The 20,407-nt window shown below is 57.3% G+C and overlaps 2 protein-coding genes and 1 long non-coding RNA gene across 3 annotated transcripts; 1 reads left to right on the top strand and 2 right to left on the bottom strand.

Annotated features, from left to right (window-relative positions):
- Positions 1-8,016: 8,016 nt before the first annotated feature.
- Positions 8,017-17,074, top strand: LOC145545863 (uncharacterized). The gene is made up of 3 exons (XR_014082260.1): positions 8,017-8,589; positions 8,711-8,797; positions 16,287-17,074. It is a non-coding gene; the product is annotated as an uncharacterized LOC145545863 (long non-coding RNA).
- On the bottom strand, positions 8,960-11,136 carry MIOX (myo-inositol oxygenase). The gene is made up of 10 exons (XM_081591078.1): positions 11,122-11,136; positions 10,595-10,675; positions 10,340-10,420; positions 10,101-10,263; positions 9,880-9,947; positions 9,641-9,750; positions 9,478-9,545; positions 9,347-9,396; positions 9,147-9,259; positions 8,960-9,068 (listed from the first exon to the last, which is right to left on the bottom strand). The coding sequence occupies exons 1-10, from the start codon at positions 11,134-11,136 to the stop codon at positions 8,960-8,962; spliced, it is 858 nt and encodes a 285-aa protein (XP_081447204.1).
- Positions 11,495-15,506, bottom strand: ADM2 (adrenomedullin 2). The gene is made up of 2 exons (XM_081591079.1): positions 15,206-15,506; positions 11,495-14,513 (listed from the first exon to the last, which is right to left on the bottom strand). Exons 1-2 carry the CDS (start codon positions 15,313-15,315, stop codon positions 14,195-14,197), a joined length of 429 nt encoding a protein of 142 aa, XP_081447205.1. The 5' UTR covers positions 15,316-15,506; the 3' UTR covers positions 11,495-14,194.
- Positions 17,075-20,407: the final 3,333 nt, after the last annotated feature.

Here is a 20,407-nt window from a genome sequence, read left to right as displayed (position 1 = left end):
GTCACCATCTGCAGTGATTTCAGAGCCCAAGATAATAAAGTCTGTCACTGTTTCCATTATTTCCCCATCTATTTGCCATGAAGTGATGGGAACGGATGCCATGATCTTGGTTTTTTGAACACTGAGTTTTAAGCCAGCTTTTTCACTCTCCTCTTTCACTTTCATCAAGAGGCTATTTAGTTCCTCTTTGCTTTCGGCTGCAATGGTGATGTCATGTGCTTATCTGAGGTTATTGATATGTCTCCCTGGAATCTTGATTCCGGCTTGTGGTTCATCCAGCCCAACTTTTTACATGATGTAATCTGCATTTGTTAAGTAAGCAGGGTGACAATATGCAGCCTTGACATACTCCTTTCCCAGTTTGGAACCAGTCTGTTGTTTCATATCCTGTTCTAACTGTTGCTTCTTGACCTGCATACAGATTTCTCAGGAGGCAGGTAAGGTGGTCTGGTATTCCCATCTCTTTATAAGAATTTTCCACAGTTTGTTGTGATCCACACAGTCAAAGGTTTTAGTGTAGTCAATAAAGCAGAAGTAGATGTTTTTCTGGAACTCTCTTGCTTTTTCTGTGATCCAACGGATGTTGGCAATTTGATCTCTGATTCCTCTGCCTTTTCTAAATCCAGCTTGAACATCTGGAAGATCTCGGTTCACGTACTATTGAAGCCTAGCTTGGAGAATTTTGAGCATTACTTTACTAGCATGTGAGATGAGTGCAGTTGTGCAGTAGTTTGAACATTCTTTGGCATTGCCTTTCTTTGGGACTGGAATGAAAACTGACCTTTACCAGTCCTGTGGCCACTGCTGAGTTTTCCAAATTTGCTGGCATATTGAGTGCAGCACTTTCACAGCATCATCTTTTAGGATTTGAAATAGCTCAGCTGGAATTCCATCACCTCCACTAGCTTTGTTCATAGTGATGCTTTCTAAGGCCCACTTGACTTCACATTCCAGGATGTCTGGCTCTAGGTGAGTAATCACTCCATCGTGGTTATCTGGGTCATGATCTTTTTTGTATAGTTCTTCTGTGTATTCTTGCTACCTCTTCTTAATATCTTCTGCTTCTGTTAGGTCCATACCATTTCTGTCCTTTATTGAGCCCATCTTTGCATGAAATGTTCCCTTGGTATCTCTTAATTTTCTTGAAGAGATCTCTCGTCTTTCCCATTCTATTGTTTTCCTCTATTTCTTTGCTTTGATTGTTTAGGAAAACTTTCTTATTTCTCCTTGGTACTGTTTGGAACTCTGCACTCAGATGGGTATATCTTTCCTTTTCTCCTTTGCCTTTCACGTCTCTTCTTTTGTCAGCTATTTGTAAGGCCTCCTCAGAGAATCATTTTGCCTTCTTGCATTTCTTTCTCTTGGGGATGTACACGGCCTCCTGTACAATGTTACAAACCTCTGTCCATAGTTCTTCAGGCACTGTATCAGATCTAATCCCTTGAACCTATTTGTCACTTCCACTGTATAATCGTAAGGGATTTGATTTAGGTCATATCTGAATGGCCTAGTGGTTTTCCCTACTTTCTTCAGTTTAAGTCTGAATTAATAAGGAGTTCATGATCTGAGCCACAGTCAGCTCCCAATCTTGTTTTTGCTGACTGTTAGAACTTCTCCATCTTTGGCTGCCAAGAATATAATTAATCTGATTTCGATATTGACCATGTGATGTCCATGTGTAGAGTCATCTCTTGTGTTTTTGGAAGCGGGTTTTTGCTATGACCAGTGCGTTCTCTTGGCAAAACTCTGCTAGCCTTGGCCCTGCTTCATTTTGTACTCCAAGGCCAAACTTGCCTGTTACTCCAGGTGTCTCTTGACTTCCTACTTTTGCATTCCAGTCCCCTACGATGAAAAGGACATCTTTTTTTGATGTTAGTCCTAGAAGGTCTTGTAGGTCTTCATAGAACCATTCAACTTCAGCTTCTTCAGCATTACGGGTTGGGGCATAGACCTAGATTACTGTGATATTGAATGGTTTGCCTTGGAAATGAACAGGGATCATTCTGTCGTTTTTTGAGACTGCACCCAAGTACTGCATTTCGGACTCCTGTTGTTGATTATGAGGGCTACTCCATTTCTTCTAAGGGATTCTTGTCCACAGTAGTGGATATAATGGTCATCTGAATTAAATTTGCTCATTCCAGTCCATTTTAGTTCACTGATTCCTAAAATGTCAGTGTTCACTCTTTCCATCTCCTGTTTGACCACTTCTAATTTACCTTGATTTATGGACCTGACATTTCAGGTTCCTATGCAGTATTGTTCTTTACAGCATCGGACTTCACTTCCATCACCAGTCACATCCACAACGGGGCATTGTTTTCGCTTTGGCCCCGCCTTTCATTCTTTCTGGAGTTATTTCTCCCCTGATCTCCAGGAGCATACTGGGCGCCTACCGACCTGGGAGTTGATTGTTCAGTGTCCTGTCTTTTTGCCTTTTCACACTGTTCACTGGGTTCTCAAGGTAAGAATACTGAAGTGGTTTGCCATGCCCTTCTCCAGTGGACCATGTTTTGTCTTCATGGAGTTAGCTATTCTGGAACATCACATAAATAGAATCAGACAGTTTGTACCCTTACATGTCTGGCTTCTTTCACTTCACATAATATTTTCAAGATATATCTGTATAGTAGCCTGTGGCAGAATGACATTCCTTTTTGTGGCTGAATAATATGCCATTGTGTGTTTATGCCACATTCTGTTTATCCATTGACCCATCAGTAGGCATTCGTGTTGCTCCCACATTTTGGCAGTTGTGAGCAGTGTTGCTGTGAACATGGGCGCACAAGCACCCGTTTGAGTCCCTGCTTTCAGTGCTTAGGGTGTGTGCCTGGACATGGAATCGCAGAAACACATGGCGGTTCACATTTTGAGGAACCACCGAAGCTGCACCTTTTAAATTTTACATTTCCTCCAGCGATGTACCAGAGTTCCAGCTTCTTCACATCGTCACTAATGCTTGGTATTTTCCCTTCTTTAATAAAAGCCATCCTGGTGGGTAAGAAATACAAATACTATCTCACTGTGATTTTGATTTGCATAAGAAAAGTGAAGTCGCTCAGTCATGTCCAACTCTTTGCGACCCCGTGGACTGTAGCCTGCCAGGCTCCTCCATCCATGGGATTTTCCAGGCAAGAATACTGGAGTGGGTTGCCATTTCCTTCTCTAGAGGATCTTTGCATTTGCCTAATAGGGCTTCCCTGGTGGCTCAGATGGTAAAGAATCTGTCTGCAATGCAGGCCAGGGTTCAATCCCTCGGTTTGGAAGATCCCTTGGAGAAGGGAATGGCTACCCACTCCAGTATTCTTGCCTGGAGAATTCCATGGACAGAGGAGCCTGGAGGGCTACAGCCCATGCGGTCGCAGAGAGTCGGACACAACTGAGCAACTAACACTTCTAGTACTACTAATGGCTACTGAAAGTGAAAGTGAAGTCACTCAATCGTGTGTGTGGCTAATGATGTTGAGCATATTTTCATGTGCTTATTGCCATTTGTATATCCTCTTCGGAGAACTGTCTATCCAAGTCCTTTGCCCTTTATTTTGGTCACGCTGAGTAACATGCAGGATCTTAGTTCCTCAACCAGGGACTGAACCCATGCCCCGTGCAGCGGAAGCAGGAAGTCTTAACCATTGGACTGCCAGGGAAGAATTGCACACTGATTGGATCAGTACAGCTTTACAGTGAGTTTTGAAATTGGGAAGGATGAGTCCTTCAGCTTTATTCTTCTTTTTCAACACTGTTTGGCTATTTGGGATCCCTTGAGATTTTAGAATAGATTTTTTTTATTTCTGAAAAAAAATGCTATTGAAATTTTCATAAAGATTGCCTGGAATCTGTAGATCAGTTTGCTAGTACAATTGACTCTTCAGCAATGCCAGGGTTAGAGACACTGACCCTAACCAGTCAGAAATGGGAGTCTAACCTTAGAGTTTGCCCTCGATACCTGAGGTTCCGCATCCACAGATTCAACCTGTGAAGGATCGTGTAGTGCTGTAATATATATTTAGTGAAATAAAATCCATGTATAAGTGGGCCCGTTCTGATCTGAGCTGTTCGAGGGTAAACTGTATTGTCTTCTTAATGACAGTATCCCAAGCCGTGTATTTTCATTTTCTCTCTAGCAGGTTTTAGCAGTCACTCTGAAGGGTTCCATTTATAAATTTCAAATGACTAACATACTTAACTGCTTTAAACTTTAATTTATTCTTTAACTGTTCGGTCATCTGACCTAACACAATCTTTCCAAGATTCAAAAAAACCCATAAATGAATAAACATACAAGTGCAATGAGCCCATCATTCTCTCGAATGTCCCTTTACCAAGAATAAACTTACTAAGATTTAGCAAGGGCAAAACCCTGCCGCAGCCTGGCCTAGTGAGGACGCCCAGTGCCTGGACCCCAGGCTGACTTCCAGCTTCAAATGCAGTCTAGTGAGGCCGAAACGTGGGCCCCAGAGCTGCTGGGCAAGCACCGATTTTCTCTCCTTCTTGGCTTCCAAAAGGAGAGGTGGACGAGGAGGAGCTGCCCCAGCCGCACCCAGACTCCTGGGGAGGCAGGCCCTTCTTGCACCGGAGGCACTCCCACGTCGCCTCCTCGGTGCCCTGGCCCCTGATGAATCCGTCTTCCCAATTCACGCTGCCTCTCCACCCACACAACGTCCCACTGATACGAGGGAGCCGTGGTACCTCTCACTCGGAACCGCTCGCTCACAGCAGGTGGGGAGGCACCCACAGCTGGTCCTTTCCTGCAAGTGCATCACCTTCAGGCTGCAGCCAGACACCCACCCCTGAGCTCAGCACAGTCCCTGCTCAAAACTCTGTGCCTCACACACTGAACGGTGAATTTAGTTACCCAAAGATGTCTGAAGAGCGGCAAGCAAAGTACCGGTTGTGCTTGTTCCTGCTACAGTCGCGAGCGGGGCTGGTAGGGCCTCCCCGCGCCCTGTGAGCCCTCCACCCACCTGCGAGGGCGCTGCCATCTTCCACGGAGCCGGCTCCTGCTCGCACTTCTGCGCAGCCACCGTCTCCGGGAGCCTGTTGCCCTCGCGGCCCCTTAGCCAAGCGCCGGCCGCCCCATCCCCGTGGCCACCCCTTCCCCCACCTGCTCATTCAGCCACAGAGGCGCTCAGAGCACCGCGCCCGGCTCGGAGGAGGCGTCGCAGTGCCTCTGGAGGAAGCTCTGCTTTGGCAACCACGTCCCACACCCCAGCCGGCACTGCAGCTGGGTCTTCGACTGGTGGTACCGTCATTCCGCCAGATGATCGTCTGGGGGCCTGCAGGCTCCAGCCTCCGCGTTCTGGCCTCAGTCAGAGGCCCTGCCGTGTGAGTCAGTGGATGGCAGTACTGGAGGAGGCACGGGACAGGGTAGCAAGTCCAGGCACACAAAGGCCGTCAGTGGTGACAGATGGCTGCTGTCATCGCAGGCGGTGCCCATGGGGGTGGCCAACAGCTCCTCCGGGAGGGGCACGCCGTGGGCTCTGGGGCAGCCGTACTGACGGCAGGGCCTCGACTTTGGCCCCAAGGGAGCCCACAGAGGCAGCTATGGGGTTTCTGCCAAAGGAAGTCACCAGGTCATCTGGTCTCAGGTCCTTAGAAGCCATTGAGAGCCCCAAAGAGCTCTTGTTTACGAGTGTTGTATCTGTCAGTATTGACCACTGGAAATTAAGGAATTCTTTAAATATTTACTTAGTATTATTTGGATGAGGGCTTAGAGGTTAAGACTTCATGCTCCCACTGCGGGGGGTGCAGGCTTGATCCCAGAAGGAGAACTGAGATCCCACAAGACATGCAGCGTGGCAAAAAAAAAAAAGACCTTGAGTAAAACTGACCTTTTAAGGCAGCGACGTCTCTGGGTGAAAGTAGCAGTGACCTCACGGTCCCCGACAGCCCAGAGTCTCCGGGGCAGCTGGGCAGCCACCGACCATGCCCTCGGGGCCACGGTCTGGGCAGGCCACCAGTGTCTGGGCACGTCACATAGTCCGGCAAGTCACAGAATGCTCTCTTCCAGTCCAGGCTCAGTCCTGGGTTTCGGGAGCTGGACTCACCGCTGTCCTGCAGAAGCAGCGGCCTTCCTCTAGCACCTGCTCACCATCCCCGAGGACTGCCAGAGTAACTAAGGCGGTGATTGTCTGCCCCGCTCCTATAGGCCGCCAACCGCCAGGTTCCCATTACCAGCAGGCGTTCCCAACTTTCAACCCTGAACGGGCCCGATAACAAATTCTAGATTCCTCTAAGACTCGCTTGTAACCACTCTCTTAGAAGAAACTGGCTCACTTAAAGGGAAATTCAGTGGCTCAGCAGTAAAGACTCCACCTGCAATGCAGGAGGAGAATGCAGGAGACTTGGGTTCAATCCCTGGGTCAGGAAGATCCCCTGGAGGAGGAAATGGTAGCCCATTCCTGTCTTCTTGCCTGGAGATGCCCATGGGCAGAGGTGCCTGGCCAGTGCAGTCTGGAGGTAGAGCCAAGCCTTGCCTCTGCAGGCTCCTCAGCTGTGCAGTTCCCTGAGGCCCCCAGCAAGACCGGCAAGACCAGCAATCCCCGGGGTAGACTGGAACATGAGATCCCTGGCCCTCTTCCCAACCCTGTTTGGAGATGACCAGGTTACAGTCTGCAGGGCCAAATAGAGGCGTGGGGACCTAGGGTCAGAGGTGAAGGTGGCCACTCCTGCTGTGCACCGTGGAGGCCCCCCCTTGGGTGATGACTTTGGGCCCAGAGAGACAGTCAGTCTAGCATCCCCCACCCCCAGCTCTGGGGCTCATGTTTCTCCTCTCCACCCCAGCCTCCTCGGAGACCTGACTCCTCCCCCTCTCGGGAAGGCAGAGAGGCCCCGTTGCCCACATGCCGTCCAGGGTCAGAGCCTGTGGCCTGCCCCTCCAGAGCCCCCTGCACCTCACAGGCTGCTCTAGGAAAAAGACCACCTCGGCGCCCCACACCTGCCCTGCCCGAGTTCAAAGTCTAGGAGGGGGCCGCAGCTGGGAAGGGGACCCGAGGATGGTGCGAGGGAGCCCAGAGCAGGCAGGAATGCTCCAGGAGAGGAGGCACCAGAAGAGTGCTCCAGAAGGAGTTAGTGCGGAAGAGCTTGGGCAGAGCCTCTCTTAAATGTGTGTGTGTGTGCATATGTGGATTTTACTATTTATTTGGCTGCATGGAGGATCTTCTTTGAATCATGCCTTGATCTTTAATTAAGGCACATAGACTCTATAGTTGCAGCTCAGCTCACGGGCTCCAGAGTGCACCAGTTTAGTTGCTCTGTGGCATGTGGTCGCCAACCAGGGATCAAAACCCCATCTCCTGCAACCACTGGGCAACCAGGGAAGTCCCAGGCAAAGCCTCTGGCCACACTTGACCGGTCCTCTCCTGCTGCCAGGGCACAGCGGGGCTGGGGTGCTCAGGAGGGGTTTGAGCGGGACAGGGGTTCTCACTGGGCAGCAGGGCAGGAGGCAGTGGGCAGTGCCACCTCCACAAACACAACCCGTGGACGTTCCAGAAGTGATTGGGTCTTCAGCCCCAGCACGTGCGTTTGAAATACCATTTTCCCACTCTCAAAGTTCCTTGGAGAAAGGGTCAGTTCCACGTCCATGGCAGCCCTTGCAGTGAGCTGGAAATGGCCCACAAAGTTGTCTACATCCAACCCCTGAAACATGTGAGCATAGCCTCATTTGGAAAAAGCATCTTGTGGATATAATCACGGACCTTGAGATGAGGAGGTCGTCCTGGATCATCTGGGTGGGCACTGAGTGCCGTCACAAGTGCCTTTATGGAGAGGGATGGAGCGGGACACGGAGAGGGAGCAGTGTGAAGGCAGAGAAGATTCAGCCAGCCGTGAGCCGGAGGGTGCTGGCCGCCACCTGGGAACGGATGCCCTGGAGGAAGCACTGCTAACCCAGTGATCTCAGACTTCTGCCTTCCAGTACTTGAGAGAATAAATTTCTGTTGTTTTCAACAAGTCACCAAGTTTATGGTAGTTTGTTACAGCAGAGACAGGAAATGAACAGAGTCTGGGCATCCTGTTACACCAGATGGCAAGACATCCCATCTCAGAGACCAACTTCGATCGTCGGAAGGACCCAGGGGCCCACCGCAAAGCTCCTCACCAGCCCTGTCTGAGCACCAGGAAGGATGACAACTCATGGAAGCACAAATCCGCTGAATCTGTGTCTCCTTGACACACAACAGACAACTTGATTGTGTTGGAAGAGTGCTACAGAAGCAGCTCTTACAAACCAATTAAACTAAGAGAAAACTGGGAGCATGTACTTCCCTTCCTGCACAAACAGTAACCAAACAGGACGGGGAGCTGCCTCGTCCCTCAGGTGAGTCTCTCCGTCCGGTGGAGGGCGTTCTCAGACCCGAGACCACCACGCGGCCAGCTGACCACGCTGAGGACAACGGTGTTCTCTGAAAGTCCCCACCTCTAGAGCACTCTGGTCCCTGAGTCAAACTTGAATCTGATTCAGCCTCTGCGCTCAATTATCAGTAAGAAATCCCGAGGAAAACATGAAAAGATCCCAAGAGGGTGCAATCACCCAGACAAATGAGCAGCTTTCCGCAGAGCCGCCGCGTGAGGGGGTCACACTTGGCCAAGGTGAGGGCTGCGTCTGGGGGTCTCCTCATGGGTCACGTTCATCACTGTTGGCCTGTGCGTTTACCATGGTGTTTCCTATAGTGTGTTCTAGCTAGCAGATGTGGTTGTTTGTTTTCTTTAGGGAGACTGAGCCCAGAGCAGGGGTCCCCACCCCCAGACCAGTACCCCAGTGACTGCCCCGCCACAGCACACCTCGGCCTCAACGCAGGTCAGAATCACAAGCCGCTTCAGGGTCTTTATTGCCAGCAGGGAGAGGGGCCAAGCGGGCAGGGAGTGCAGCTGGGCCCGTGGGGTCCCCCGGAAGGGCTGCGGTGGTCGACGGCGGCTGCGCCCGGGGCACCCTGCTGGGTGAGGGGCGTGAGCAGGCCGGTCACCAGCACAGCACACCGGGGCAGTATTTGTCGACGAGCCCCTGGTAGTAGGGCCGCAGCTCGTCTACGTCCGGCAGGTTGGAGCTCTTGGTGTACAGGTCGAACTTGCTGCAGCACAGAGACGGCGGCCCGTGAAGCCCCCTGAGCTACACCCCCACCCCCACCCCGGCAAGACCGTGACAGTACTTGAACTCCTGCACCCAGGGCAGCATGGCCAGGTCCTGCTCGTTGCACAGCTGCTGGTAGTCGCCGAACTTGTGCCAGGGGTAGAAGGAGTGGAACCGGATGATGTAGAAGGCCTGTGGGGAGCCAGGCCTCAGGCTCCGGGCAGTGCTGGGTGGGGCGGGGCGGGGCTTGACCTTGGCTTGGTCCCCACCCCCTCCTACCTCTGGTGGGAGGGCGAATTTGTTGAACTTCATCATCCGGTACATGTACTCTGTGGGAGAGGGCAGGTCACCCGGGCACCCAGGGGCAGCCCCAGATGGTTCCCCCTGTCCTCCCCCCCAACCAGCCTCACCGTCATGGCCCCAGGACATGAGGACGTTCTCGAGCCCACAGTGAGGCTGGTACATGCCAAGCTCCGTGCTGCAGGGGGGGACAGAAGGTGGGGGGCTCAGGAGCAGGACCCCTGGAGGGGAAGGGGGGGAGGACCACGGCAAGGGAGGAGAAGGGAGCCACACCTGTACAGGGGGTCCTGGAGGTCAGGGTTGTCCTGGAACGTGCAGTCATGGAAGACCACAGAGGCCTGGGGACGGCAGCCAACTGGGAAGGTGTCTCCTACAACTGCCCACTGGGGACGGACAGACACGCAGCCATGGGTAGGCGTGACTGGCCTGCCCCCCCAAGTGGGTGTCCAGAACCTGGAGCGGAGGCTGTCCCGCACCCCGCCCTGCTGACCGCCCTCCACCCCTCTCCTCACCTGGGGCTCCCCTGCCAGAGCCAGGACCTTCCCCAGGTCGTGCAGGAGCCCGACGAGGTGGAACCAGTCTGGAGGAGAGGGAGGGACAGGGCAGGCTAGGGGGGTGCAGGGGCCAGGGCAGAGGCACAGTCCTGGGGCTGGTTGGGGGGACACAGGGCCTACTGGGAGAGGGCCAGCCCTCCCCCTTCCCCAGCACCCGTCAGGGCAGGTGGAGAGCACACCCTTGTCCGGATGGGCCTTCCGGATGCCCTCGGCCGTCTGGAAGGCATGGAAGGAGTTGGGGAAGTCCACGTCGGGGTCCGACTCATCCACCAGCCCGTCCAGCATGTCCACAGCCTCCATGATGGTCATCCTCTTATAGGAGAAGCCCCCGAACTGGGCATGCTGGGCCAGGAAGGGAGAGGTCAGTGTGGTCCCAGGGTCAGCCCTTGGGGTCTTGGGTTAGGAGTCGGCCACCTACCTTCCTCCTGACGAAATCCACGGTCTGCCACGTGTGCATAAGCTTGTAGGTGGCAAAGACACGGTCCAGGAGCGGGCCAGACTGCAAGCCAGAGAGTCAGCCAGGCAGCGCGTCAACCCCTGCCCTTCACACCTGTGGGGCCACTGCCTGCCTCTCCCAGGCCCCAAGGTGTGGACAGGGTGGCCCCAGGGTGGCCCCTGGAGCTGTGCAAGGGGACAGGGCAGGAGAGGCGGGGCCAGGGGGAGCAGTCCTCACCGTGTAGTTGCGGAAGCTGTCTTTGTCTTTGGCCGCTTCTGGCTCCATATCAGGCTGGTAGACCAGGGAAGGGTCTGGGTCCTGGTAGGGGGGGTGGGGGGTGAACCCATTTCACCAGAACACCAGCTTGATGAGGAAGGGAGGACACCCCATGGGGGCCGGGACTGTTGGATGTGGATCAGCAGAGAGGCGCTGGGAGCCCCAGGGCACCGGCACATGGCCTTGGCGAGCCCAAGTCAAGACTTCCGGCCCCGAGTTCTTATCTGCTGGGCGGATGCCGGGGATGTCTGCTCCGAGGGTGATGCTTGGCCGTAGCCGCACAGCACCCACACCCGGAGTCTCCTTCTCAGGACGCGGGTCCAAAGGGAGCCCAGTGTTTGGGCCCGTGACCTTTGCCCTAGATAGACCAAGGCCGGGAGGGAGCCCTTTGACCCAGATGGGTGACCCGGCAGAAACCCGCTGGGAGCGGGCCTGGGGCTCCGCCACTTTCCCTGAGCACACAGTCTGCGTGGGTTGGGGGTACTCACCGCAGCCACCTTCATCCTGAGAGGGGCAGAGCTCCATGGGCCTGCGTGCCCGTATATATGCCCACGGTTACATAAGTGACCGGACACCACCCAGCCCCTTGGCCTTGGCCCTCGGTAATGAGTGACCATCCACCCTCCTGCTGGCCTCTGAGAGTTAATGTGTCAGCATAGCAATACCCACCCCCCCACCCCCGCCCCAGCCAACCTCCATGTCCCTGCAGCAGCTGACCTGCCTGGGAGGTCGAGGCTGCTGTGTAGCCAGATTCCCACCCCTGCCAGGAGCTTTAAACTCCTCCAGGACGCTGCCCCTCCCAGCTCCCTATCTTCCCTGGTCAGGGTGGGGTGGGGCTTATTTCAGAAAAATATTTTGACATTTTTGACATTTTTTAAAGAACATTTATTTATTTGGCCAAGCGGGGTCTTGGTTGCCGGGCTCAGCAGTTGCAGCGCTCTGGCTAGGTGCTTGATGGTGCGTGGGATCTCAGTTCTCCGTCAGGGTCCTTAACCAGGGGAGCTCCAGGGAAGTCCCCTTTGACACTCGTTTAGAAGGGATGGAAGACTTTATTCTTGATTGCGAGGTGGGAGAGATGTTCAGATGCTCCGCTCGGAACACAGCAAGGTCAGCTGGGGTTTCACAGCCCTGGGGTGGGGGTGGGGGACTGGGCAGGGTTCAGGGAAAACTCCCAGAGGTGGGGGCAGCCTTGCTAAACCAACTTGACAGGATTCTGTCCAGGGTGGGATTCTTGCTAATACTGGGCAAGGCTCATGGCTCAGAGAGGCTCAGGGGATCTTTGTCAGGCTCTGGCGCTGAGGCTCCATCTCCAGTCAGGGCAGAGATGAATTCATGGCCTGGGTCATGCGAGGGCCAGGCTTAGCGGTTGGACACACAGCAGGACCACACGGCCTGGAGCTGACGACAGTGTCATCGGAAAGAGGCTGAGCTCTGGAGAAGGCTGAGATCGGGGTACAGTCTGGGCCAGGAGAGGGCAGTGGGCCAGGTGTTCTCCACGCGGCTCCTCCTGCCCTCCTGACAGTCAGCTGGGGGTGCTTGGCCCCCCATTTAAAACGGCAGAGTGCTCTCAGCCCCGTGAGCCGCGGCGCCTCCGGCGCTCCGCGAGCCGAGCATCCCTCGCGCTCTGTGCTCCTGAGGTGGGTTTCCTCCGCCTCCTCCCACGGACATGTCAGTCTCTGGGTGGGGGCTGAGGTTTCATTCGCTGTTTCTACAAGTGGTCTGCAAATATTTGCTTCAGGGATGGAGAGGGGACTCCAGGGAGGAGACTGGACCCATCACCCCAAAGCAGGTTGGTGGCTTGGACCGAAGGGAGGAACAAAGGGCTGGCCAGCGGGTCTGGATGAGGGCGGGAGACAGGACGAGGACAGAGAGGTTCTGGCCGGATCGGGAGCAGCGGGAGGTGCGTGGGTGGGGTCCCGGTGGGCTTCCCCCAGGTCTCCAAGCAGGCTGTCAGACAGGTGGCTGGGACATGGCCTGGAGCTTGGAGGCCATGTGGACAACAGTGTAATGCTGTGACCTTGACAGGTGACCCGAGGAAAAATGGCCTGAGGCTCAAGGAGCACCTGGGGCCGGGCATCGCAGCCCTGGGGGTCGCGCGGCGGGCCGTGTTGCCTCGTGGAGGCGCAGCGTAGGGCCCTGTTCCCGGCCGGCGAGCATCCCGTACTGTACCGCAGGGACTTTGCCCCAGGGCCGGGGCCACGGGGGGTTTTGCCCAGCCGAGCTCCTGACTCCCTGGCCCGGCCTTCCTGGGGCCTCCTCTTCCTCATCCCGGAGCCCCTCTGGCCCTCACGGCCCACCCTCTCCCCGCCCACTCTTCCGACACCCCTCAGTGACCACAGGCCTCTCCAGCCCTGGCAAGCACCTATTCCAGCCTTCGCATGGCATCCAAGCTGCTGCAGCCGCCCTCCGTCCACCCCTCCAGCCGGGCAGGGACCAGCCCGGGCTGACCTCCCGCGGCCCGGTGGAGGGGAGGGAAGCCAGGAGCTGGAGGAGTGAGCACGAGGGTGGCGGTCCCCAGCTGTGGATCTGTGGGTGGGCACTGTGGTGCCCGCAGGCCCGGCCCTGCTCTCTGGCTGAGAGCTGAGGTAAAGGCGGTGCTCCCCTCACTCGGTGGCCGAAAGGATGACATGACAATCGTTGACAAATTAAGTGCTGCAAGAAGCGTCTGCTGAATAAGGGAAATCGCCTTTCTGAACCCAGTGAGACCCGGGTGCCAGGACAGAAGGCTCCGGCTCCCAGCATGGAACTCCTCCCCCAGCTGCCACCCTGCCCCTCCAGACTCCACCTCTGGCTGACTTGTCCATTGATAACCAGGCCAGTCTCCTTTCCCAGGCTCCGCTTGTCCCCACACCTGGTCCCATCGGGTCCCCGCGCTGGGCAGGAGGGGCTCAGGGAGCCCCTGTGGCCTGCGGAGCCCTGACTCTTGGTCGGCCACCCCTACCCACCTTGAGCTAAGGTTCTGCCTTAACTGCAAGATTTGGGCCGGGAGAATTGCCACCCCCACCCCACTCCCACCCTGCCCTGGGGGGTGGGAAGGGTGCTCTACCTAGCTCCAGGACCCCTCCACCCTCTCCCCAGCTGCCCTCAGGGTGCAGGCAGAGATCTCTATTGCTACCCTGGACCCAGCTGGAGCAAAGCAGCCCAGCCCTAACTCTACCACGTTAGGACGAGTGGCCAACTCAGAGTCCGTCTCTCCTGCTGCCCAGAGGAGGTCCCCGACATCTGCCCCACGTCCTCAGGCAGACCCTCTCCTCTGCACCCCATTCTGGCATCTAATGCTACCAACCGCCTCCTCTCAGCCCTGTCCAAGTGTTACCCTCTCTCGGTGCAGAGCCCCTGGGTGATCAGACTCCTCTGGGCCCACACATGGGCCTCTATGTCCACAGCGATTGGAGGCTGGTTGCTGCAGAACGTGGCGGGGGAGGGTGGGGCAGGGGTGTTCGCTGGTGCCTGCACTGCCTTTCTAGGGGCTTCTCTCTGCAGGAGCTCTGGGCTGGGGGCTCAGCTGCAGCCCTGGGGTTGGGGTGCAGCATCCCAGGTGGGGCAGGCCTGCGCCCCCACTCAGCCATAGCTGTGGGGGCTGCTGGGGTCCACGGGGGCCGAGTCCCGGGGGCCGGCCGACCCAATGAGCTGCCACAGGCGGTGGCTGAGGTTCTGCACCTGGCAGGTACCCAGCACACAGCCCACACGCAGGAGCTGGGCTCTGGGCCTGTGGGGACCCAAGTGTCGGCGGGGGCCATTCCGGAGAGGCTGACCCCTGGCGGGGGCCAGGCTGACACTCTTCTTGGGCTGGAGGGCCTGGTGCAGCTTCCAGATCGCAGGAAGCGCTGCAGCGTGCTGAGGCTGCGAGCCACTGGCAGGCGTCCGGGCTGGGGGCTCCCTGCACAGGGAGATGGAGGAAGTAAACCCAGTGGTCCAGCATTTCAGGGAAGCCCACAGCTTTCCAATAGCCTGGAGCATGGCCAGGGGAAGCCCACAGCCCCCAAGCCATTGGCCAATAGGCCAGGGGAAGCCCACCCCACCCCCCAGGCTGGAGCATGGCCAGGGGAAGCCCCCAAGCCATGGCCAGCAGGCCAGGGGAAGCCCACAGACCCCACGCCATGGGCCAGCAGGCCAGGGGAAGTCCTGTCAGGGCTCGGGTTCTGGCCCTCAGCCATCTAAGTAGCCCATTCAAGGGCTGGGCAAGCGGCTGCCTGATCTCCCTGGGCTACTCTGCTCAGGACTCAGGTTTATGCCCTCTCAGCCCTTCCCTTGGGGTTGGGGAAGGTGGGCAGGTGTGGGAAGCCCCTTAACCTCCCCTCCCACAGCTGACTCTCCTTCTGAGGGGTCTGCTCTGCCAGTGGGGCAGTGGGCATGCCTTAGAAGGGCAGGCAAAGAAAAAGGAGCCTTCTGCCTTGCTGGGCGGGGTGGGGTGGTGGTGCCCACGGCCTGGGGCTGGATTTAGCAGGTGAGCCTTAGCAGCAGAAGCGGGTTTCCCCCAATCCGGGGTCCTGGGGCGCGGCGGCGGGGTGGGGCCTTCCGGATCATCTGGTTTCCTGTCCCGGCAGCCAGGGTGGTCTGAGACCTGCTCACCTGGGTCGCGTGGGCGGCCGGCTCCCAGCCAGGCCTAGGGACAGCGCGCCTGGGAGCTGTAGGTAGAGGAGGCTGATGCAACCGAGGGTGACCGTCAGGAGCTGGGCCATGCGGGCGGGGCCGGAGGGGGCGGCGAGCCGGGCAGGTGTAGGGGGCGGCCCCAGGCCCGCAACGCTTCCGCGGGTGCCTCGGGGCGGGTGCCTCGGGGCGTAGACGAGCCTGTTGGTCAGTTGGCGAGGGTCTCTGGCAGGCAGTGCGGGCGCCTCCTCCGTCAACTTGTGCCCAGAGTCCTGCTGGGGCCGGAGCCCCAGCACCTCCCGGACTAAATAGTCTTCCAGGGAGGCGGAGCCGGACGCGCCGACGGGGCGGGGTCCCACCCTTCCCCACCCGGACCCCCAGTGGGGCCGCTTCTGGGGACGGGGCGGCGGGCCAGGGACCCCGGGAGCCAGCCTCGCCTCCGCCACCTTCTGGTGGGAGACCCTGTCCCGGGGCCTGGAGGGGCCGAACTGTCCAGGGTGAAGGAGAGCGTGCTGCGGGGTGTGGTCGCGGGGTGGATCCCGCCCACCGCCCTGGGGCTCGCCCCCAAATTTCTGAGCCAATGAGAGGCGGAGGCCAGGCCAGAGGAGATTTTGAGACCCCCCCCCTCCTCCAGACAGCGCCCAACAGCTCTATTCCTGAAAACTCGACCTACTCCCCCGCTGGGTTTCCCCCGGCGGCTCCGACGGTAAAGAATCTGCCTACAGTGTGGGAGACCCGGACTCGATCCCTGGGTTGGGAAGATCCCCTGCAGAAGGGGAAAGGCTATCCACTCCAGTATTCTGGCCTGGAGAATTCTATGGATCATATAGACCAGGGGGTTGGACACAACTGAGCGACTTTCACACATTTCCTCCCATTACTGAAACACTGAATGGTTTTTGTAAGAAATTTAAATAGGTAAGAACTCTTAATTGCCACCCACTGTGGATTCCTTTCCCAGGCAAGGATGGGCGCTGATTTTTACTTTCTCTTCTGTGCATTTCTTTTGGGGGGGGGGTGTCCTGTGTGTGTGCGTTATATATGCACACATATCCATATGCAGGCAAAGACATCTGGAAACACAGCTTCAGCTGAAGCTCCAGTACTGTGGCCACCTGATGCAAAGAGCCAACTTGCTCAAAAGACCCTGATGCTGAGAAAGACTGAAGACGGGAGAAGGGGCGACAGAGGACGAGATGTATACACTGCACCACAGACCTGATGGCCATGAATCTTTACAGACTTCTGGAGATAGTGGGTGACAGAAGAGCCTGGCATGTTACAGTCCATGAGGTCACAAAAAGACACAACTTAGCAACTGAACGATAATGACAACAAACATAGAGACTGCCATTCTTTCTTATGACTGAACCTACACCAACAAGTAGGTCTTCTGTGACTTCACTGATCCTTTACTGGGGGACAATTAGGTGATTTCCAGGCTTTCCAAGAGCAAGTACCCTGCTTCGTGAGCTCATGGATGTGTCCCTACAGGATATAGTTGCAGGCATGGGAATTCTGGCTAAAGGTGAGCTCGTGTTTGTGTTGACAGGTGGAGCCAAACTACTCTCCACAAGGCTGATGCACTGTCAGCTGATGAGGGCCTTGCTGCCAGGGTTCCTCACCCCTGTGTCCATCTGAGAGGGGACAGTTCTCCCCTCTCATCCCCGGACGTCTGTGCATCTCTGTTCGTGTGTCCTCTCTGTCTTCCCACCCCAACCTTGCTCCCGCTGTGAGGTCATCATAAGTGTCCTGGTCACTCTCCCTCCCTCCTCCTGCACAGATCATGGGAGCTCAACAAACACAGCTGGATGAATAAATTAACAAGTGGTGGCCACTTGCCATGTTAAAGAGCTTGGTTTACGACCTGAGGCAGGTAGGGAAGCATCAGCAGGTATTCTCGTTTCTATTTGTTTATTTTTACCGGAAGGAGGGTGGGTGATGTGATCACATTTATGTTAGAAAAGTGGGATTCAGCAGGGAGGTGGGTATGGAGTGCTGGCAGGAAGGATGCGGTGGGGGGGGGGGTCAGAGACACAGAGCAGGGGGAGGGGGGAGGGGTGGGCAGACGAGGGGAGGAGAGGAGGGGTTAGCTGCCAGGGGGACATGTGGGCAGGAATGTCTGGCTGGCCTCCAGTGTCCCGGGGGCTGGGGCTGGAGAGAAGGCAGGACTGGAGCGCCATCTGGGGAGTTTCGGAGCTGGCACGTCTGTGGGAGGCGGGAGCGTGGTGGGCATCACCCTCAGACGGTTCAGAGAGTGGGAGGGGGGCAGGCAGAGGCCCCGGGGCAGGCCGCCCCCTCCCCCGTCCCCCTCAGCGTGCTGTGCGAAGTGCTGCCAGGCTTGTGCTTCCAAAACACAAGTGCTCACACCCCTCACCCACCGACAAAGGAGCATTAGTGTGTCCCCTGGTGGGCCAGGGCTTAAGACTCCGTGCTTCCAGTGCCGGGCGTGTGGGTTTGACCCCTGGTTGGGGAACTAAGATCCCACAAGCTGTGTGGTGTGGCCCAAAATTTTTTCTTAATTTCTTAAATTTACTTTGCTTATTTTTTAAAAGCTTCTCTCGCTTTACTTATTACTTTTGGTTGTTCCGGGTCTCTGTGGCTTTCTCTAGTTGCGGCAAGCCGAGGCTCCTCTTCCCTGCGGTGCACAGGCTCTTCCTTGCGGAGGTTTCTCTGGTTGCGGAGCACACTCAGCTCAGCGGCTTCATCACCGCAGCACTCGGGCTCAGCAGCTGTGGCGGGTGGGCTTAGTTGCTCCTCTGCATGTGGAATCTTCACAGACCAGGGATCAAATCTGTGTCCCCTGCTTTAGCAGGTGGATTCTTATCTACTGCACCACCACGGAAGTCCAATTTTTTTTTTTTAACTCGACAAAGGAAAAAGAAATCAAAATTCCCAGTCTCTACGTCAGGCAGAGGAAAGCCTCAGCAGTGTCCGTCTGCCTGCCGCACTGTATTCTCCCTCTCAGAACACCTGCTGCCACCGAAGGCCTGGGGTCTCGTTTCCCCCAAAGCCCCTGGGCAGGGTGTCCTCTGGCATCAGAGTGCAGCCTGGGAGCTTATTTCACCCCACGCCTCCGGACTGGGGCAGAGACCCCTGTGATCCCATAGCCCCTGTGTGGCACAGCTCGTGGCACTTGTGGTCTTTAACTGTCCATGTGCCGCACCCCCCCTACCCTGGGGGAAATCCACAGGCTTCCTCCACTGGTGCTCAGTGCAGAGCCACTTCTGGGGATGACAGGCTGGCCACCAGAGCACTGCTTGGCCATGGAAACAAACAAGAAGCAGACCAGGGAACCGCAGGAGGCGTGCTTGCCACAGTGGAGGAATGGTTTGGAGAGTTCAGCATGGGGCAGGAAAAGCCAGGGCGGCCTTTGGCTGCAGAGACGCGTCTAGTGAGGTTTTGCTTGAGTGTCTTAAGGTGGGAGAAACTGAGTTTGATCCTGATGGTGAGGATCCTAGAGAGGGAAGATGAGGCTGGAGCACCAACAGCAAACAGCCGGAGGTGGGTAGGGGGCAGGAGGGGCAGAGTCTCTGTGTGACTGCGGCAGGGGTGAGGGGCAGACTTGGGGCGATGCAGGTCTGTTTTCTCCAGTGGGGTCATCTTGGAGACACTGGGGGGAGCACCAGAGGTTTGAGGGAATTGCAGAGCGGAGAGCGCTGGCCACTCGGCTGGCTGAGCGGGGGAGAGCAGCCACCTGCAGCTGGGGCCTCGGTGTCACTGTGCTCACTCTGCACCAGCTGGTGCTACAGGCCTGGAGGAGACAGGTGGGCAGGACTGTGCATGGCTGGGGTTTGCCAGCTGGGTACAGTGAAAACAGTCGGGGAGGCGGGGGCGAAGGTGTTGGCAGGATGACTGGCATTGGAGCCACGCTAGGTGGGGGTGAAAGGATGTAAAGGGAGCCAAGGGGTCCAAGGACTTGAGAAGGCAAACTGCTGTGGGTGGGGAGGTGCAGACCCTCAGGAGGGGGAGAGGGACAGGGAGCTAGCAAGAAACTTGAGCAGGGGTACCATGATCTGGAAGTGACCCTAACCTTACTCTTGACCCTAAAGTGCCTCTGAGAGGGCTTAGGGAGCGGGCTCCTTGCAAACAGGGTGTGAGGGTGGGGGAAGATGGGGGGCAGGGTCCCCACCGTCTCTGCAGGAGAGCCTGTCTTGGGCTCAGGCGCCAGGCCAGAGGGCTTGCCGGGGACACTGCCTGCCCATGCACGAGCTCAGTGGCGTGGCAGTGTGGTGGCCAGGACATTTTTGGGTAGAAGTGAGAAAAACCAACTCCAGACAGCTGGGGCAGAAAGGAGAGGTTCTCGTCCCAGTGTTCAACAGAAGCAGAAGGGGCTGTGACGGAGGCTGTGCCCAGGACAGGGCAGGGGGCCCGGTGGTCCTCTCCTTCCGCCCTCTCTGGGTTGGGTTCTTGGGGCTCCCGCCTGCGAGGGGCGGAGCAGGACCTTCAGCAGCCTGTTCCTTCACAGGTTCTTAAAGTGCCAAACTTATCCAGAAACAAGCTCCCTGTCCCAGCGTGTCAGCGGCAGCCCCGAGGGTCCCCCGCCCCCGCGTGGCGTCTCTCCTAGAGTGTCTGCCCCAGACTCTGAGCCCCTCCTGCCAATCCGTGTGCCATGCGGGGCCCGAGGGTGTGGGGCACTGCCGGGACCCTCAGCGAGGCAGCCTGCTCCCTGCTTTTCACGGCAGGGTGTGCGGCCCGCTGTTTTGAAGGTATGTATGTTAAGCATTTCGCCTCACTGAGACAGGGCTCCCGAGTGGGGCCAGAGCCCTCCTCAGGCGGGGAACCCCAAGGGCAGGCCTGAGTGGGCGCCCCCCGTGCCAGGCCGGCGGCCCCCGGGACGCCCCAGGGCCCCTCCCAGTCCCGGAGGCCCGTGCGCAGGGCTACGCCTTCCAGTCTTCCTCCGGGCTGACAGCGCGGGCGGGGAGACCCTGGGAGCCGCGCGGACCTGAGACTGAGAGCGCCCGGGGCAGGGCCCGAACCCCTCGCCCTGCGAGGGCGCCGCGGCCGCAGGGCGCGCTCCCACCCGGGCCGCGCGGGCCTCCCACCCGGAGCCACTGCCGCTGTCACCGCCTGGGGGCGGGGAGACGCGGAGCCCCGCCCCCAGAAGCGCGGCCCAATGAGGACGCGCCGCTCCGGGCCCCGCCCACCGGGCCGGGGGGCGAGGGCGCGCAGGCGCACGGCGCG

Source organism: Giraffa tippelskirchi, chromosome 4, assembly GCF_054371585.1.
Source record: "Giraffa tippelskirchi isolate mGirTip1 chromosome 4, T2T-mGirTip1v1.2.pri, whole genome shotgun sequence".
NCBI lineage: Eukaryota > Metazoa > Chordata > Mammalia > Artiodactyla > Giraffidae > Giraffa > Giraffa tippelskirchi.
Note: the sequence above shows the minus strand (reverse complement) of the source record. Positions and strands in the feature narration are given on the sequence as shown.

Excerpts from the sequence above, each read along its gene's own strand:
- ADM2 (XM_081591079.1), bottom strand. The coding sequence starts at position 15,315 with ATGGCCCAGCTCCTGACGGTCACCCTCGGTTGCATCAGCCTCCTCTAC. Across the intron at positions 14,514-15,205 it reads CGGCCGCCCACGCGACCCAG|GGAGCCCCCAGCCCGGACGC; the intron begins GTGAGCAGGTCT and ends CTCCCTGTGCAG.
- MIOX (XM_081591078.1), bottom strand. Across the intron at positions 9,948-10,100 it reads GAAGGCCCATCCGGACAAGG|ACTGGTTCCACCTCGTCGGG; the intron begins GTGTGCTCTCCA and ends CCTCTCCTCCAG. Across the intron at positions 9,260-9,346 it reads AATTCGCCCTCCCACCAGAG|GCCTTCTACATCATCCGGTT; the intron begins GTAGGAGGGGGT and ends GGCTCCCCACAG.